Source organism: Chlorocebus sabaeus, chromosome 16 (assembly GCF_047675955.1).
Source record: "Chlorocebus sabaeus isolate Y175 chromosome 16, mChlSab1.0.hap1, whole genome shotgun sequence".
Classification (NCBI taxonomy): Eukaryota; Metazoa; Chordata; class Mammalia; order Primates; family Cercopithecidae; genus Chlorocebus; species Chlorocebus sabaeus.
Genome location: NC_132919.1, coordinates 2,401,407 through 2,420,337, shown reverse-complemented (window position 1 = coordinate 2,420,337; position 18,931 = coordinate 2,401,407). Strand labels below are relative to the sequence as shown.

General features: G+C 44.1%; 1 protein-coding gene across 3 annotated transcripts in view; it reads left to right on the top strand.

The window, feature by feature from the left end:
• METTL16 (methyltransferase 16, RNA N6-adenosine) overlaps positions 1–18,931 on the top strand; it is a 94,884-nt gene that overhangs the window by 28,223 nt on the left and 47,730 nt on the right. For 2 of the 3 annotated variants that reach the window (XM_037987489.2, XM_037987487.2), the window contains 3 exons: positions 3,329–3,469; positions 9,092–9,207; positions 13,492–13,634. In XM_037987489.2, the coding sequence (XP_037843417.1) occupies positions 3,409–3,469; positions 9,092–9,207; positions 13,492–13,634 (320 nt within the window). In that variant the 5' untranslated portion in view covers positions 3,329–3,408. The remainder of the gene's footprint in view (positions 1–3,328; positions 3,470–9,091; positions 9,208–13,491; positions 13,635–18,931) is intronic. The other variant, XM_037987488.2, reaches the window with a different exon arrangement.

The window sequence follows — 18,931 nt, the reverse complement described above, 5'->3', positions numbered from 1 at the left end:
TGTGATTTTTTTTTTTTTTGAAGTGGAGTTTTGCTCTTGTTGCCCAGGCTGGAGTGCAATGGCGTGGTCTCAACTCAGTGCAACCTCTGCCTCCCAGGTTCAAGCAATGCTCCTGCCTCAGCCTCCTAAGTAGCTGGGATTACAGGTGCCCTCCACCACACCTGGCTAACTTTTGTACTTTTAGTAGAGATGAGATTTCACCATGTTGATCAGGTTGTTCTCAAACTCCTGGCCTCAGGTGATCTGCCCACCTCGTCCTCCCAAAGTGCTGGGATTACAGGCGTGAGCCACCACGCCTGACCACTGCACCTGGCCTCTATTTCGGACTCAGTGGAATTATTAGCATTCTTCACTCCTAGATAGTAGTAAGTGTTTAACTTTGATGTTTGCATACATTTTCAGTCCTCATCCTACATGATCTTTTCAGCGGCATTTATTGATCTCTCCTTTCTCTTTTGTTCGCTCTCCTTCATTTGCTTTCATGACGCCAGACTGTTGGTTTCCTCTTTCGTTTCTGTGCACTGTTCTCCGCTTGTCAGGCGTACCTGCCTGTATCTGACTACTAGGTGTTGGTATTCCTTGCATAAGGCTCAGCCTTCAGCTCCTTTCTCACTCAGCACCCTACCCTGGCAATTGCATTCACTTCTATGACGATTTCCCACCTCCATACAAATAAATCACTTGTTTATATGTTCCTCCAACTCGGATTACTTTCCTTGACCTCCGATCTCATATATAAGAGAAACTTGGATTTCTGAAAAACATCTCAGACTTGCTGTGTCCAAGACCAAACTCACACTCTGTTTCCCTAATCCTGGTTCTCTTTGTTTCTTGTTTCAGTGAGTCTACCATAGTCCACCCTGTGATCCTTGGTACTTGCTTCCCCACACTCAGTAAAAAAATGTCTATGACTGTTTCCTGTTGACTTTCTCTCTTAAATACTTCTGAAATCATCTACTTCTCTCCATCTCCACTGCCGTCCTAGCCAAGTCATCATCTCTTACCTTTTTGCATTTCTGCATTTCTCACCTCTTCTGCTTCTCACTTAGTTTTGCTTAAAAAGCTTGACAGCCTAGTTGGTACTAATTTGATTTTAATTATGCCCCAAACCCTCAAAAATAGCATTTGGGGATAGAGGAGGTTAATGGATTTTAATTCTTCACAAGGGGCACTACCTAACTGCAATCACATCCATTCTAATTAGGGCTTTATATAAATTCTTCCCCCAGACTCCATCAGTTTGCTCTAGTTCTACGATTACGTACTTTCCATTTTTATTTATCATTACAAAGATTATTACCCATTTAAAAATGTCATTTGGCTTTCTGAGGGGATTTTGTTCTGTCCTATAAAGGACTAGTAAAGAATCTGTTGCATTCTATTAGAGTGCAAGTCTTTGGGTCTTGAGAATTAAGAAACTTTTTTTGGCGCTGACAAATCTTTTATGTATATTTATTACCCTGGAGGTAAGTGTACTTTTTTAATCTTTTAAATGAAATTGAAGTTTGAAGAGAGAGGCAGTTGTGTAAAAGTCAAGGATCTGGTCTGGATTTTTTTCCTACAGAGTAGAAAGTACAACTGAAATGTTCTGATTGTGTGTGTGTCTGGCTTACTAGAACGGCCAGCAGGAGCTAAAGCAGTGTGGTTTCTGAGAAGACCTTGAATACCCTTTACCACCCTTTCCCTCACCACCCCCAGGTATCCAAGGAGGTGCTTGTCCAGTAGCACTGGGGCCAGGATACTCTCGGGCAAACATGGCAGGCAACGCAGCATTCACCGTGACCATCAAAGAGCTTAAATGTTGGGGCCGTCAGCTTTTAGTAGCCTTTTCTGGATGCGTAATGAGGAAGCAGTATGACAAGCCTGATTTCCTCTGGGTTAGGAGTATCTAGCCCCTGCTTCTCCCTGGCAAATCCTTACAAGGCTAGACCGGAACTGGGATATGGTCAGATGAGAGCAGACCTACAGTGGCTGGTGGAGGCTGACTGCCTTAGGCCTTTGGGAGAACCACCCTTCTCTTGAATATACTCTATAGGATCTAATTGGCCAAGATAGTCAATATTGTAAAAGAGAGAGAGATTGAGATTTGCTCTGTCACCCAGGCTGAAGTGCAGTGGCAAGGTCTCGGCTTACTACAACCTCCACCTCCCAGGTTCGAGTGATTCTCCTGCCTCAGCCTCCTGAGTAGCTGGAATTGCAGGTGCCCACCATCATGCCCAGCTAATTTCTGTAGTTTTAGTAGAGACGGGGTTTCACCATGTTGCAGGCAGGCCTGGAACTCCTGACCTCAGGTGGTCCGCCCACCTCAGCCTCCTAAAGTGCTGGGACTACAGGTGTGAGCCACCATGCCTGGCCTTTAAAAACAATATTCATGGTTAGTATATAGTCCAGTCCAGGGCTCGGGGTTCTACATAATTTAGTATCAAACCCTAGTGGTCAAAGAGTGTTTTTTTTTGTCTGGAGTGTTTGCCTTTTGAATACCTCCCTTGACACTGTGGTGAGGCGAGCCAGTGACTCTGATGTCTTGGCTCCAAACCAAATATTTTCCCATGTCTCCACATCTAAGAGATGAGTTATCTCTTTAATCTGTTTAGTTTTTTTGTTTGTTTGTTTTTTCCACTTCTTATTTCCTTCAGCTGACAACTTACAGATATTTGGGTAATTCAGCAGTTTAATAAACATTTTATACCCTACATATTTTTTCTTTCTTTTGGAAAATGGAACGTACATTGATCCGTTTTAAGATATTACAAAGGCATCTTAACAAATAGCATTGTTTTCTTTTAAGAAAATTGAGTTTTGTGTGAGATTTAAAATGAAGACTCTTTACAAAGTAAATCAGCTGAGTTTTGAGCATTTTGGGTGAATTAGTCACATATTCCTCAACCTCTGCTTGTGTATTCTTCATTTTTTATACAACACACGAAAGAGGAGACCAGCAAGGTTTTAATACTTCAGGAAGTTTGAGTCTAATTAGGAGGTAAGACTAACATACACGAATGACTAGGGAACCCAGTAGCCATAATATATGTGAAATCAGGTACCAGCTTGTGATTTCTCTACCAAAAAATACAAAAATTACAAAAAATACAAAAATTAGCCAGGCATGGTGGCATGCACCTGTAGTCCCAGGAACTCGGGAGGCTGAGTGGAGAGAATCACCTGAGCCCAGGAAGTCGAGGCTGCAGTGAACCGTGATCACACCACTGCACTGTAGCCTGGGTGACGGAGTGAGACCCTGTCTGAAAACAGAATTCTGGTGTTTTCATGATTATTCTAACCTTTCCCTCTGGTGTGTGGAATGTGTTTTGAATTTTCGTTTTACTAGGTACGGGGGCGTCCTGCATCTACCCCTTACTCGGAGCAACCTTGAATGGCTGGTATTTCCTTGCAACAGAAGTGGATGATATGTGTTTCAACTATGCAAAGAAAAATGTGGAACAGAATAACTTATCTGATCTCATAAAAGGTTAGCGCCACAGAATGAATACCTCCACACTCTGTGTCTTCACCTGCCTTTTTAGTTTAACACATTTCATTACCTTTTTCTTTAATATGCAGACTTTGGCAATTTTTTAAAATCCGGCACTTTGTAATTGGGTTTGCTGTCTGTCTTGATACCAGAATTAACTCAGAAAGAAAATAGTAACTACAGTTGATCCTTATTGTTTGTGGATTCTTTATTAGTGAATTTGCCTGCTTGCCGAAATTTATTTATGTATCCGTTCATTTGTTTTAGTAGATTTTCTTGAATAAATGTTTTTTTATTCGTTATAACCCCTTAGAAACATTTCCAGAGACTTTAAGTGGTGGTTTTTTGTTTGTTGAGTTTATTTTTTAGGGCATTTTTAGGTTCATAGCAAAATGAAGTGGAAGGTTCAGAGATTCCCTGTATATACCTGCCCCCACACATGCATAGCCTTCTCCATTATCAGCATCCCCCAGCAGAGTGGGATATTTGTCACAGGTGATGAACCTATGCTGGCACATCATTGTCCCCCACCGTTGGTACTTTACATCACAGATTCCTCTTGGTGGTGTACATTCCGTAGTTTTGGATGAATGAAGTGGACGTGTGTCTCCCAGTACGGTATACACAGAATCGTTTCACTGCCCTGCGGTCTTCTGTGCCTCAGCTGTCCGTCTCTCACTGCCCCCAGCCCCAGGAAACTCCTGACCTGTTTACTGTCTCCAGAGTTGTACATTTCCAGAACGTCATATAATTGGAATCACACAGCAGATAGACTCTTCGGAGTGGCTTCTTCCGCTGAGTGACATTTATTTAACTTTCCTAATGTCTTTTTACAGTTTGATAGCTTTTTAAAAAATTCTTTTAATTTATTTTTTTTTCTGCTGCCTCTCTAATTGCAGAAAGCTCATTTATTTTTAGCACATTTCATTTTGATATTCGATTATCTGGGTGTACCAGAGTTTCTCCATTCACCTCTTGAAGGACATCTTGATTGTTTCCAAATTTTGACAATTACAAATAAAGTTGTGAGAAACATCTGTGTGCAGCTTTTTCTGCGCATGTAAGTTTTTGACTCCTTTAGGTAAATACCAAGCAGTGTGCTTGCTGGATGGTATGCTAATGGTGTGTTTAATTTTGTGAGAAACCACCAAACTCCTTCCAGAGTACCGTTTTGCACTCCCACCAGCAATGGACGAAAGTTCCTGTTGCTCACATCCTTGCCAGCACTGGGTGTTGTCAGTGTTCTGGGATTTGGCCATTCTAATAGGTGTGTAGTGGTATTTCATTATTTTAATGTGCATTTTCCTGATATTGATGTAGAGCATCTTTTCATGTGCTCGTTTACCATCTGTATATCTTTTTTGGTGAGATGTCTGTTCAGGCCTTTTGCCCCCTGCTTTTTTTTTTTTTTTTAGAGACTTAGTTTTGCTCTTGTTCCCCAGGCTGGAGTGCAATGGCGCGATCTCGGCTCACTGCAACCTCTGCCTCCCAGGTTCAAGCGATTCTCCTGCCTCAGCCTCCCAAGTAGCTGAGATTACAGGCACCCCCAACCATGCCCAGCTAAGTTTTGTATTTTTAATAGAGATGGGGTTTCACCATGTTGCCCAGGCTAGTCTCAAACTCCTGTCCTCAAGTGATTCTCTTGTCTGGACCTCCCAGAGTGTTGGAATGATAGACATGAGCCACTGCCCCCAGCCAAGTCCAGCTTACTGATCTTCTTTTAAGGAATTATATACAGTACCGTTGGTATTATATCCAAAAGTTCTGTAATCTCAGCACGCTGGGGGCTGAGGTGGGTAGATCTTTGAGGTCAGGAGTTCGAGACCAGCCTGGCCTACATGACGAAACCCCATCTCTACTAAAAATACAAAAATTAGCCGACGTTGTGGCACATGCATGTAATCCCAGTGACTCAGGAGGCTGAGGAGCAAGAATCACTTGAGTCTGGGAGGCGGAGGTTGCAGTGAGCCGAGATCGCGACGCTGCACCCCAGCCTGGGAAACAGAGCAAGACTCTGTTACTTTCTAGGAGTTGTATAGTCTTGCATTTTGCATTTAGGTTTGTGATCTGTTTTGAGTTAAATTTTGTGAAGGATATAAGGTATGTGTCTAGATTCATTTTATGCATGTGGATGTCCAAGTGATGTTCCAGTATCAGTTCTTGAAAAGACTGTATCTGTTCTGTTCTATTGATCTATTCATTCACTAAAAACATGCTGTTTTGATTATAGTAGCTTTGTAGTAAGTCTTAGAATTGGGTAGTGTCAGTCTTTCAACTTGCCTCTTCTCTTTCAATACTGTGTTGGCTATCCTGAGCCTTTTGCCTCTCCAAATAAACTTTAAAATTAGTTTGTCAATAGCTAAAGTATATGCATGTATGTTTATATGTATGAATGTGTTTCCTTATTTAATTTTAGAGTCAGGGTCTCACTGTCACCCAGGCTGGAGTGTAGTGACTCACTGTAGCTTCAACCTCCTATGTTCAGGTAATCATCCAGCCTCAGCCTTGTGAGTAGCTGAGACTGCCGGTGTGTTGCCACCACGCCTGGCTAATTTTTGTGTTTTTTTGTAGAGATGGGGTCTTGTCATGTTGCCCAGGCTGGTCTTGAACTCCTGGGCTCGAGTGATTTTCTGGCCTCAGCCTCCCAAAGTGTTGGAGTTACAGGCGTGAGCCACTGCCCCCAACCAAAAATTTATTTTTAACTTAAAATTGGCATTCATAGTACTTTTGTGGTCATTCACAGACACGTGCATAGTGGAATGTAATTGGAGTTGCCCAGTGTGCGTGTTCCCAGCTGAGGCTCAGCAAAGCGATGCTCTCCCTTCTTACTCCAGCTTCCATTCTGTGGACCAAGCGTCCTTTTCTTGGTCTATTTAATACCACGTTTTGGGTGTTTTTTAATTTTTATTTTGCATTTTTGTGCTTTCTCTTGGTGATTTTGCTGTTTAAAATAGTCCGTAAACATAGTGCTGAAAGGCTGTCTTGTGTTCCTCAGTGCAAAAAGGCTGTGACGTGCCTTACAGAGAAAATACATGTGTTAGATAAGCTTCCTTCAGACACGAGTCATAGTGGTGTTGGCCATGAGTTCAATGTTAGTGAATCAGCAATGTATATTCGATAAAGTGTCTTTAAACACCATAAAACAAGATTGTGTGTCTATCAGTTGATGAAAATGTGATGAGAGACTTGTAGGAACCTAACCCTGTATTTCCCCTGGGAACCAGTGGTTCAGTATTCACTTATTGACTATTTGCGGCTACTTTGTACAACATAACTAGCGCAGATAATGAGAATTGACTATATGTGAAGTAACTTAGTCAGAAAGATTTTAAAAGGAAGGAAACCCTACTGTTGCTTAAACTATACCATCTTTTTAATTTCAGTACATAGGCAGGGTGCAGTGGCTCACGCCTGTAATCCCAGCACTTTGGGAGGCCGAAGCAGATTGCCTGAGGTAGGGAGTTTGAGAGCAGCCTGATCAACGTGGTGAAATTCCATCTCTACTAAAAATACAAAAATTAGCTGGGCGTGGTGGTGGGCACCTGTAATCCCAGCTACTCTGGAGGCTGAGGCAGGAGAATCGCTTGAACCTGGGAGGCAGAGGTTGCAGTGAGTGGAGATCACACCACTGCACTCTATTCTGGTCTACAGAGTGAGACTGTGTCTCAAAAACAAATAATAATTTCAGTACATAGAACTGTGCTAGAAATAGTCAAATCCCCTTGTGATTTGTTACTTTTTATTTTTGTGACCATTCTGTGTATAAAACAGTGTTAATTTTTTTTTCCATTGAAGAGATTTTATGTCTCTTTATGAAGGAAATAAGACTTTTCTTCATAGTATTGAACATATCTTTGTAAGGGGAGACATTAATATTATTAGTGCATTTGTTTTATTTCTCCATTGTTGTGTAACAAATTATTCCAAAATCTAGGAGCCTATTTACTTTTATTTATTTTTTATTTTTTGAGATAGACTCTTGCTGTGTCACCCAGGCTGGAGTGCAGTGGCACAGTCTCAGCTCACTGCAACCTCTATCTCCCAGGTTCAAACGATTCTCCTGCCTGAGCCTCCTGAGTAGCTGGGATTATAGGTGCCCACCACCACACTCGTCTAATTTTTGTGATTTTTTTAGTAGAGACAGGGTTTCACCATGTTGGCCAGGTAGGTCTCGAACTCCTGACCTCAAGTGATCCACCTGCCTCAGCTTCCCGAAGTGTTGGGATTACAGGCATGAGCCACCTCATTGTTACATTGTTATTGTAACAATATAACAATCCCGGCCCTAGGAGCCTTAAAAAAAATTTATTTATTTATTTATTTATTTATTAGAGACGGGGTCTCACTCTGTGATCCAGGCTGGAGTGCAGTGGCGTGATCATGGCTCAAGCCTCCTGGGCTTAAGCAGTCTCTCACTTTAACCTCCCAAGTAGCTAGAATGACAGGCTCATACCTCCACAGTCAGATAATTTTTTATTTTTAAAGTTTTTATAGAGCTAGGTTCTTGCTATGTTGCCCAGGCTAATCTGGAACTCTTGGTCTCAAGCAGTTCTCCCGCCTTGGCCTCTCAAAGCACTGGGATTACAGGCATGAACCATCGTACTTGGCCCTACCAACTTCAAACAATACACATTTATCTCATTGTTCCTGTGGGTCATACATTCTGGCATAGCTTAGGCGGGTGGTTCTAGTTGAGACACTTTCATGCATTTGCAGTCAAGTTGTTGGCTAGAGCTACAGTATCTGAAGGACTTACGGGTGGTAGAGATTTGCTTCCGAGATGGCTTACTCACAGCTCACTCACACGACTCTTGGAAGGAAACACTAGTTCTTAGCCATGTGGATCTCTCCATGAAGCTATTTGAGTGTCCTTAAAATGCAGCTGATACTCTAGGGGAAGGAAATTAAACTGCATCTCCTCAAGGGAGTCGTCAAAGGGTGTTTTGTTTTTTTTTTTTGAGATAGAGTCTCTGTCGCCCAGGCTGGAGTGCAGTGGCCGGATCTCAGCTCACTGCAAGCTCCGCCTCCCGGGTTCCCGCCATTCTCCTGCCTCAGCCTCTCGAGTAGCTGGGACTACGGGCGCCCACCACCTCGCCCGGCTAGTTTTTTGTATTTTTTAGTAGAGACGGGGTTTCACTGGGTTAGCCAGGATGGTCTCGATCTCCTGACCTCGTGATCCGCCCGACTCAGCCTCCCAAAGTGCTGGGATTACAGGTATGAGCCACCGCGCCCGGCCACGTCAAAGGGTTTGAGGACATACAGTCACAAGTTACTTAACAGCAGGGATATATTCTGAGAAATGCATTGTTAGGTGATTTCATCGTAGTGTGTGCTCCTGCACACCTAGGCCTGTATGTAATACCTGTGGCTCCTATGCTGTAACCTGAACAGTATGTTACTGTATTGAATACGGAAGGCTGTTTTAACACAATGGTAAGTATTTGTGTATCTGAGCATATCAAACATAGAAAAGGTACAGTAAAAATGTGGTGTTACAATCTTACGGGACCAGCGTCATATATGCAGTCCATTGTTGCCAAAGCATCATTATGCAGTGCGTGATTATACGTTAAAACCACCGCAACAGTGATTAGCTCACAGCCCTGTTTTTCCTCCTAGTGGTGAAAGTGCCACAGAAGACACTCCTGATGGATGCTCTTAAAGAAGAATCTGAGATAATCTATGACTTCTGCATGTGCAACCCTCCCTTTTTTGCCAATCAATTGGAAGCCAAGGTAAAATGTCTTCTGCTTTAAAATAATTGAATATAGGCTGGGCACAGTGGCTCACGCCTGTAGTCCCTGCACTTTGGGAGGCCAAGGTGGGCGGATCATGAAGTCAGGAGTTGGAGACCAGCCTGGCCAACATGGTGAAACCCCTTCTCTACTAAAGATACAAAAAATTAGCCAAGCGTCGTGCCCCACACCTGTAATCCCAGCTACTGGGGAGGCTGAGGCAGGAGAATCGCTTGAACCCGGGAGGCGGAGGTTGCAATGAAAACTTTAAAAAATTAACTTATGGTCGGGCGCGGTGGCTCAAGCCTGTAATTCCAGCACTTTGGGAGGCCGAGATGGGCAGATCATGAGATCAGGAGATTGAGACCATCCTGACGAACATGGTGAAACCCCGTCTCTACTAAAAAAAATACAAAAAACTAGCCGGGCGTGGTGGCGAGCGCCTGTAGTCCCAGCTGCTGGGGAGGCTGAGGCAGGAGAATGGCGTAAACCCGGGAGGCGGAGCTTGCAGTGAGCTGAGATCCGGCCACTGCACTCCAGCCTGGGCGACAGAGTGAGACTCTGTCTCAAAAAAAAAAAATTGACTTACTATTTTTTAAAGAAAACTTAAAAAAATTAACTTACTATTTTTTAAATTAATATATTTGAGATGAGGACTTGCTGTGTTGCTCAAGCTGGTCTTGAACATCTGGACTCAAGCAGTCCCCCTCCCGTCAGCTCCCCTAGTAGCTGAGACCATAGGCGCGTGCTATAGTGCCTAGGTTTTGAAAGCTGTGTCAGTTAGGGTGCTTTTGGTTTGAGGTACTTTCGGGTCTCTGTGTCTATAGGTCCTACACCTGTGGGATCCACATCTGTGGATTCAGCCACATGCATTGAAAGCATTGGGAGGCTTGCACGGTGCCTCTCACTTGTAATCCCAGCACTCTGGGAGGCTGAGGCGGACGGATAGCTTGAGCTCAGGAGTTCAAAACCAGCCTGGGCAACGTGGTGAAACCCTGTCTCTACAAAAACTATAGAAAGAATTAGCCAGATGCTGTGGCGTGTGCCTGTAGACCCAGCTACTTCGGAGGCTAAGGTGGGAGGATGGCTTGAGCCCAGGAGGTGCAGGTTGAATGGAGCCAGGATCGTGTCACTGCACTCCAGCCTGGGTAACAGAGCAAGACCTTGTCTCAAAAAAAAAATTTGGGGAAAAAAAGAAAACAATAAAAAATAACAATGTAACAATGAAAAGTAATACAAAGCTACAGTATCACTATTTTTACATAGCATTCACATTGTATTAGGTATTATAATTAATCTAGGAATTATTGAAAGTAGATGAGATGATGTGGGCAGGTGAAATGCAAATCCTACCCCATATGATAAAAGGGACTTGAGCTTCCTTGGATTTTGGTATCTAAGGCAGATCTTCCTCAGATACTGAGGGAGGACTGTTCCTAAAAACCCAATTTAGGTTGACTTAACGACAAAGGAAGTGTATTGGCTGACATATTTGAGAAACCCAGCAGTAGTTGGGATTTCATAATGATTTGATTAAGGTGTTCACAGTATTAAGAGCTCTGTTTTTCTCTTGGCTGTGACTTGTTCTGTGGTTGTTTTTGTTCATAAGCTGGTTTACTTGTGGTACAGCAATATTTAGAGGGTGGGAGGGTGCAGAGAGAGCTCTTTTCTTCCCTGAACCATTGAACATTTGATTTGCTTCTCATTTGACCAACTTGGGTCATAGTGCACTCCTGGACTGAACTTCTTGGCTTAGGAAGGAAATCAATGTTTTTACTGCTACATGGCCTGCTTTTTTTTTTTTTTTTTTTTTTGGTGACAGAGTCTCACTCTTGTCACCCAGGCTGGAGTATAGTGGCGCCATGTCAGCTCACTGCAACCTCCTTCTCCCAGGTTCAAGCAATTTTCCTGCCTCAGCCTCCAGAATAGCTGGGATCACAAGCATGCACCACCATGCCCGGCTAATTTATGTATTTTTAATAGAGACGGAGTTTCACCATATTGGCCAGGCTAGTCTCAAACTCCTGACCTCAAGTGATCTACCCGCCTTGGCCTCCCAAAGTGCTGGGATTACAGGTGTGAGCCACCGCACCCGGTCAACACTTCTTTGTCCTTTTTGAGGGGGGGAGGGGCGGGGGGATGGAGTGTTGCTCTGTTGCCCAGGCTGGAGTGCAGTGGTGTGATCTCCACTCACCGCAACCTCCACCTCCCAGGTTCAAGTGATTCTCGTACCTCAGCCTCCTGAGTTGCTGGAACTCCTGGCGGATACCACTGCACTCGGTTAATTTTTTTTGCATTTTTATTAGAGACAGGGTTTTACCATGTTGGCCAGGCTGGTCTTGAAATCCTGACCTCAAGTGATCTGCCCATCTTGGCCTCCCCAAGTGCTAGGATTACAGGCATGAGCCACCATGCCCAGCCTGATCTGTCGGGGTTTTGTTTGTTTGTTTGTTTTTTGAGATGGAGTCTTGCTCTGTCGCCCAAGCTGGAGTGCAGTGCCGTGATCTCGGCTCACTGCCACCTCTGCCTCCTGGGTTCAAGCGATTCTCCTGCCTCAGCCTCCCCAGTAGCTGGGACTACAGGCATGAGCCACCACGCCCGGCTAATTTTTTGTATTTTTTTTTTTTTAGTAGAGACAGGGTTTCACTGTGTTAGCCAGGATGGTCTCGATCTCCTAACCTCGTGATCTGCCTGCCTCAGCCTCCCAAAGTGCTGGGATTACAGGCGTGAGCCACCGCGCCCGGCCTGATCTGTCTTTTTGATTCTAGCCATCCTAGTGGGTATAAAGTGGTGTCTCATTGTGGTTTTGATTAGGGTTTCCCAGATGGCTGATGATGTTGAGCGTCTTTTCACGTGGCCATTGGCCGTTTGCATATCTTCTTTGGAGAAATGCTTATTCATATCCTGTGCTCATTTTTAAGTTGGTTTATTTTTCTTTTTTATTATTAAGTTGTAAGCATTCTTTATATATCCTAAAAACAAGTTCCTTATTAGACAGTGATTTGCAAACATTCCCTTCCTGTGGGTTGTCTTCTCACTTTCTTTCTTTCTTTTTTTTTTTTTTTTTGGAGACTGAGTCTCGCTCTGTCGCCCAGGCTGGAGTGCAGTGGCCGGATCTCAGCTCACTGCAAGCTCCGCCTCCTGGGTTTACGCCATTCTTCTGCCTCAGCCTCCTGAGTAGCTGGGACTACAGGCGCCCGCCACCTCACTCGGCTAGTTTGTGTTTTTAAGTAAAGACGGGGTTTCACTGGGTTAGCCAGGATGGTCTCGATCTCCTGACCTTGTGAGCCGCCCGTCTCGGCCTCCCAAAGTGCTGGGATTACAGGCTTGAGCCACCGCGCCTGGCCAATCTTCTCACTTTCTTGATGGTGCCCTTTGCAGCTCAGAAGTTTTAAATTTGGATGAAGTCCAATTTATCTGTTCTCTTTTGTTGCTTACGCTTTTGTTGTTACGTTTCAGAAACCATCGCCTATTCCAAGGTCATGAAAATTTACTCTTATGTTTTCTTCTAAAGAGTTTTATAGTTTTAGCTTTTACTTTTAGGTCTTTGATGAATTTTGAGTTAACTTTTCATATGGTATGAGGTAAGGGTGGATTAAATATTTAAATGTGAAAAGCAAAACCATGAAAATGCCAGGAAAAAACATAAGTAAATATTTATCTAATCTTTGGGTAGATTTTCTGTACATGAAAAAGAAAGCATAAAGAAAAAGTGACAGATTGGGCTATATAAAAAGGTAAACAATTTTTATGTTTAATCACAAAAATGGAAAGTAAAAGACCTGGGAATAAATAGTTGCATGAAGTAGCTGTTTAAAATAAAATATTTTAGGCTGGGCGCAGTGGCTTACGCCTGTAATCCCAGCACTTTGGGAGGCCGAGACGGGCGGATCGTGAGGTCAGGAGATTGAGACCATCCTGGCTAACGTGGTGAAATCCCATCTCTACTAAAAATACAAAAAATCAGCCGGGCATGGTGGCGGCACCTGTAGTCCCAGCTACTCGGGAGGCTGAGGCAGGAGAATGGCTGAACCCGGGAGGCGGAGCTTGCAGTGAGCTGAGATTGCGGCCACTGCACTCCAGCCTGGGTGAAAGAGGGAGACTCCATCTCAAAAAATAAATGAATAAAATATTTTATTGGCTATGTGATTTTAAAATCCAAATCTAGCGTACTATTTGGAAAGTAAAATTGCATCTAAACATTCTAACTTAGAGATAGATTACGTTCAGACTTGGTTCTTAGGTGTACACATTTTTCACCAGTGTTTTCTTGTCGTTGTTCAGGGAGTAAACTCACGGAATCCTCGAAGACCCCCACCTAGTTCTGTTAATACAGGAGGCATCACGGAAATCATGGCAGAAGGAGGTGAATTAGAGTTTGTTAAAAGGATCATCCATGACAGTCTGCAACTTAAAAAAAGATTAAGGTAAGTCTGTTTTTACAACATAGGAATATCTACCCCCTGTGTAGTTCCCTTTTTTGTGGTGGGGGGACAGAGTCTTGCTCTTGTTGCCCAGGCTGGAGTGCAGTGGCGCATTCTCATCAGCTCACTGCAACCTCTGCCTCCTGGGTTCAAGCTGTTCTTGTGCCTCAGCCTCCAAGTAGCTGGGATTACAGGCACCTGCCACCTGTAATTTTTGTATTTTTAGTAGAGACAGGGGGTTTTCACCATGTTGGCCAGGCTGGTCTGGAACTCCTAGCCTCAGGTGATCCACCTGCCTCGACCTCCCAAAGTGCTGGGATTATAGACATGAGCCACCGTGCCCAGCCTCCCCTATGTCGTTCTAAAACAAACCATGTTGCTCAGAGGAAAAGTAATCCTAGTGTTCAGAAGAACAAGCAGATAAAGATTGCGGGCCGGGTGCGGTGGCTCATGCCTATAATCCCAGCACTTTGGGAGGCTGAGGTGGGCGGATCAGAAGGTTAGGAGTTCAAGACCAGCCTGGCCAATGTGGTGAAACCCCATCTCTACTAAAAATATAAAAATGGGCCGGGCGCGGTGGCTCAAGCCTGTAATCCCAGCACTTTGGGAGGCCGAGACGGGCGAATCACGAGGTCAGGAGATCGAGACCATCCTGGCTAACACGGTGAAACCCCGTCTCTACTAAAAAATACAAAAAAAACTAGCCGGGCGAAGTGGCGGGCGCCTGTAGTCCCAGCTACTCGGGAGGCTGAGGCAGAAGAATGGCTAAACCCAGGAGGCGGAGCTTGCAGTGAGCTGAGATCCGGCCACTGCACTCCAGCCTGGGCGACAGAGCCAGACTCCGTCTCAAAAAAAAAAAAAAAAAAAAGAGTCGGGCGTGTTGGCAGGTGCCCGTTGTCCCAGCTACTTGGGAGGCTGAGGCAGGAGAATCACTTAAACCTGGGAGGCAGAGGTTGCAGTGAGCTGAGGTTGCACCATTGCTCTCCAGCCTGGGCGAGAGGGTGAGAGTCCTTCTCCAAAAATAAAAATAAAAATAAAGATTGCAAAGGGAGTGGCTCCTACAATCTGTGAAGACCCTGTTTCTGAGGATGTTCCATGCCTTTAATTGATTAGTGTTTACTGTAATCATGTATATTACATAGATAGGAAAGAGGAAAATACCATATGATTATATTGCTCCCATTAGGATGGTCCTGTCATGGAACAAAACTGATTCAAATACGGCTTTTGATTAGAAAACAGATGGGTTCAGTTCTTTCCCATGAACCAGAATAAATGTGTTGCCTAGTCCTTTCAGCAATTTAGGTTCTTGGAATCAGTCTCCCAAACAGTGACAGATGTGAGGACATTGAGCTGTCAAGAACTTAATGAAGGGAAACTGAGATCACTAACCAGTTGCAGAGGAGGGTTAAGGCCATTCCTTTTGAAAGCTAATTATTTTGGACAGTACACCTGTCGTTAAGCAACATAAGGTACTCAAAAAGAGCTCTTTGTCTCGCTTGACTTCTCACCCTGCCACATGTTGTTGAAATGATGGATAATGTGGTAGTTCAAAAACTAAAAGAGCTTTCAGCCCTAGGATTTAGCTTTGGGACATAGGGAAGATTTTATTTATTATTATTATTGTGTTAAATGCACATAACATACAATTTACCATCTGTATTAGTCCATTCTCACACTGCTATAAAGAAATACCTGAGACTGAGTAATTTGTAAAGAAAAGAGGTTTAATTGGTTCATGGTTCCACAGGCTGTACAGACAGCATCGCTGGGGAAGCCTCAGGAAATGTACAATCATGGCAGAAGGTGAAGGGGAAGCAGGTACATCAGTACATGGCCAGAGGAGGAAGAGGAAGAGAGAAGGGGGGTGGCAGAGTGCTACACACTTAAACAACCAGATCTAGTGAGATCTCACTGTCACCAGAACGGCAAGGGGAAATCTGCCCTCAGGATCCAGTCACCTCCCAGCAGGCCCCCTCGCCAACACTAGAGATTACAGTTTGATATGATATTTGGACGGGGACACAAATCCAAACCGTATCGCCATCTAAAATGTTAGAGTCTAGTTAGTAACGTTAAGTACATCCCCATTGTTGTGCAAGCAGTCTGCAGCACTCTTCATTTTGCGTAACTATAACTGTGCTGCTTAAGTAACTCCTCATTCTCTCCTTCCCTGAGCCCCCTGGCAACCATCATTCTGCTGTCTGTCTCTACGAACTTGACTACTCTAGGTACCTCGTACAAATGGAATCATACGGTATTTGTCCCTTATGACTGGCTTTTTTCACTTTTCGTCATGTTTTCAAGGTTCGTCCATGATGCAGCATATTTCTGAATTTTCTTCCTTTTTAAGGCTGATAATGTTAAAATTCCATTGTCCATGTGTACCACGTTTTGTTTCTCCATTCATCTGCTGATGGAGAATACTTAGGTATTGCTTCTACCCTTTAGCTATTGTGAATAATGCTATATGAATGTGGGTATATAAATATCTCCTAGAGACCCTGCTTTCAGTTCTTTGGATGTAGACCTAGAAGTGGAATTCCTGGATAGGGAAGATTTTTTTTTCCTATATGGTATTGTCCTCTTTTCTGTCTATGTAGTATAGATGATTATAGGAAACAAAATCACCTAAAGACGTGAGAAGGCTGGGCACAGTGGTTCACGCCTGTAATCCCAGCACTCTGGGAGACCCAAGCGGGTGGATCACCTGAGGTCTGGAGTTGGAGACTAGCCAACATGGTGAAACCCTGTCTCTAGTAACAAATACAAAAAATTAGCCAGGCCTGGTGGCAGGCACCTGTAATTCCAGCTACTCGGGAGGCTGAGGCAGGAGAACTGCTTGAACCTGGGAGGCAGAGGTTGCAGTGAACCAAGATTGCGCCACCGCACTCCAGCCTGGGTGACCGAGCGAGACTCCATCTGGAAAAAAAAAAAAAAAGACAGGAGAACATCCTTAGAAATGAAAATATCCTCAGAAACAGGGTCTTTGCAGGCTATAGTAGCTACTACCTTTTCAATCTTTGTTTATTCTTATTCTATACATCTTTCCTATCTCTCAAAGGTAGAAAGCTGCTTATTTTATTAAAGACTTATTCCAAAATCATCAAATATCCTATTTTTTTTTTTTTCTTCGAGACAGAGTCTCACTCTGTCACCCAGGCTGGAGTGCAGTAGGGTGATCTTGGCTCACTGCAACCTCTCTCCGCTTCCTAGGTTCCAACGATTCTCATGCCTCAGCTTCCTGAGTAGCTGGGGCTACAGGCATGTGCCACCACGCCTGGCTAAGTTTTTGTACTTTTTTAGTAGAGTTGGGGTTTCACCATGTTGGCCAGGCTGGTCTCAAAGTCTTGACTTCAAGTGATTCTCCTGTCTTGGCCTCCCAATGTGCCGGGATTACAGATGTGAGCCACCGCACCCAGTCTAGATTGACTTATTTAGACACATTAAACTATTTTGAAGAAGAAAGAGACTAAAATTATACTGAGCATTGAGAAAAGTCTGAGAAAGTAAAATAAAGAAGGTAAGAGCACTGAAATTCACAGAAAAGAGGTAACCGAGCCATGTGACCATTTCATGTGGCTGTTTAAAAAAATTGAGACTGAGTTTCACTCTTGTTGCCCAGGCTGGAGTGCAATGGTATGATCTTGGCTCACCGCAACTTCCGCTTCCCAGGTTCAAGCAATTCTCCTGCCTCAGCCTCCCGAGTAGCTGGGATTATAGGCATGCACCACCACGCCAGGCTAATTTTGTATTTTTAGTAGAGACAGGGTTTCTCCGTGTTGGTCAGGCTGGTCTCGAACTCCCGACCTCAGGTGATCCACCCGCCTCAGCCTCCCAAAGTGCTGGGATGACAGGCGTGAGCCACCGTGCCCAGCCCTCATTATGGCTTTTGAGGGAACAGGAGCCAGCCAGGAAAATGGGGAACTGTAGGTGGCTCTTCTGGGCTACAATAATATTGGGGTTGTTCTCAGGAGGCTTTTAAACAGTAAATTTCTGTTATTTCCAAAGTCCCATTTGAACTACAAAAATATGTTTGAACAGAACACCATTTTAAGGGGTGGAAATGGACTCAGTATGTTCCTAGTCTGCTTATCCCTGGCGCTGGGGCAGCCTGCGAATTGAACCAAGGGTGTAAATTTGCTAGGAAGGGTAAAATGCAAGAGCCCGTCACAGCTCTGGAGAGCTGGCCATCTTGTGCTTGGTATCATATATGGGAAACAAACCCTGTTAGGATTTATTTAAAACAAGGTGCAACTGTCTTCTCTGTGAGGACTCAGGCAGTTTGAAAGTTTAGATGAAAGAAAGGAAGAAATGAGGTTTTTTTTTTTTTTTTTTTTTTTTTTTTTGAGACGGAGTCTCGCTCTGTCGCCCAGACTGGAGTGCAGTGGCGCGGACTCTGCTCACTGCAAGCTCCGCCTCCCGGGTTCGCGCCATTCTCCTGCCTCAGCCTCCCGAGTAGCTGGGACTACAGGCGCCCGCCACTGCGCCCGGCTAATTTTTTGTATTTTTTAGTGGAGACGGGGTTTCACCGCGTTAGCCAGGATGGTCTCGATCTCCTGACCTCATGATCCGCCCGTCTCGGCCTCCCAAAGTGCTGGGATTACAGGCTTGAGCCACCGTGCCCGGCCATGAAGTTATTTTTATTGAGAAGAAAATAGAAGAGTGTTTTGTGAAAGGGTATTGCTTGCAAATATTGTTTTCAATCACATCCTACCATGATTACTCAGTTCGTGTCCCCATGCATATGTATATATATCTATCTATGGTTTTTGAGATGGAGTTTTTGCTCTTGTCGCCCAGACTGGAGTGCAATGGCATGATCTCAGCTCATTGCAACCCCCACCTCCTGTATTCAAGCGATTCTCCTGCCTCAGCCTTCAGAGTAGCTGGGATTACAGGCATGCACCACCACACCCAGCTAATTTTGTATTTTTAGTAGAGACAGGATTTCTCCATGTTGGTCAGGTTGGTCTCGAACTCCTGACCTCAGGTGATCCACCTGCCTTGGCCTCCCAAAGTGCTGAGATTAAAGGCGTGAACCACTGCGCCCGGCCCTCATGCATATTTTTATAGTTGACATCATAATGTTTATACAACTGTGTGACTCACATTTCAGAATGCTGTGAAAATTGTGTATTTCGAAGCTCTAAAAAATAAGAGATTACAAACAAGTACCTTAACCCTACCATCTGTTTCTTATGCCTCTAGAATGTTTTTTTCTTTGTTCCTGAAGAAATACAGGAACGAAGCAGAATTTGCAGCATTATGGGGTGAAATAAGTTAAATGTGTTGGACTG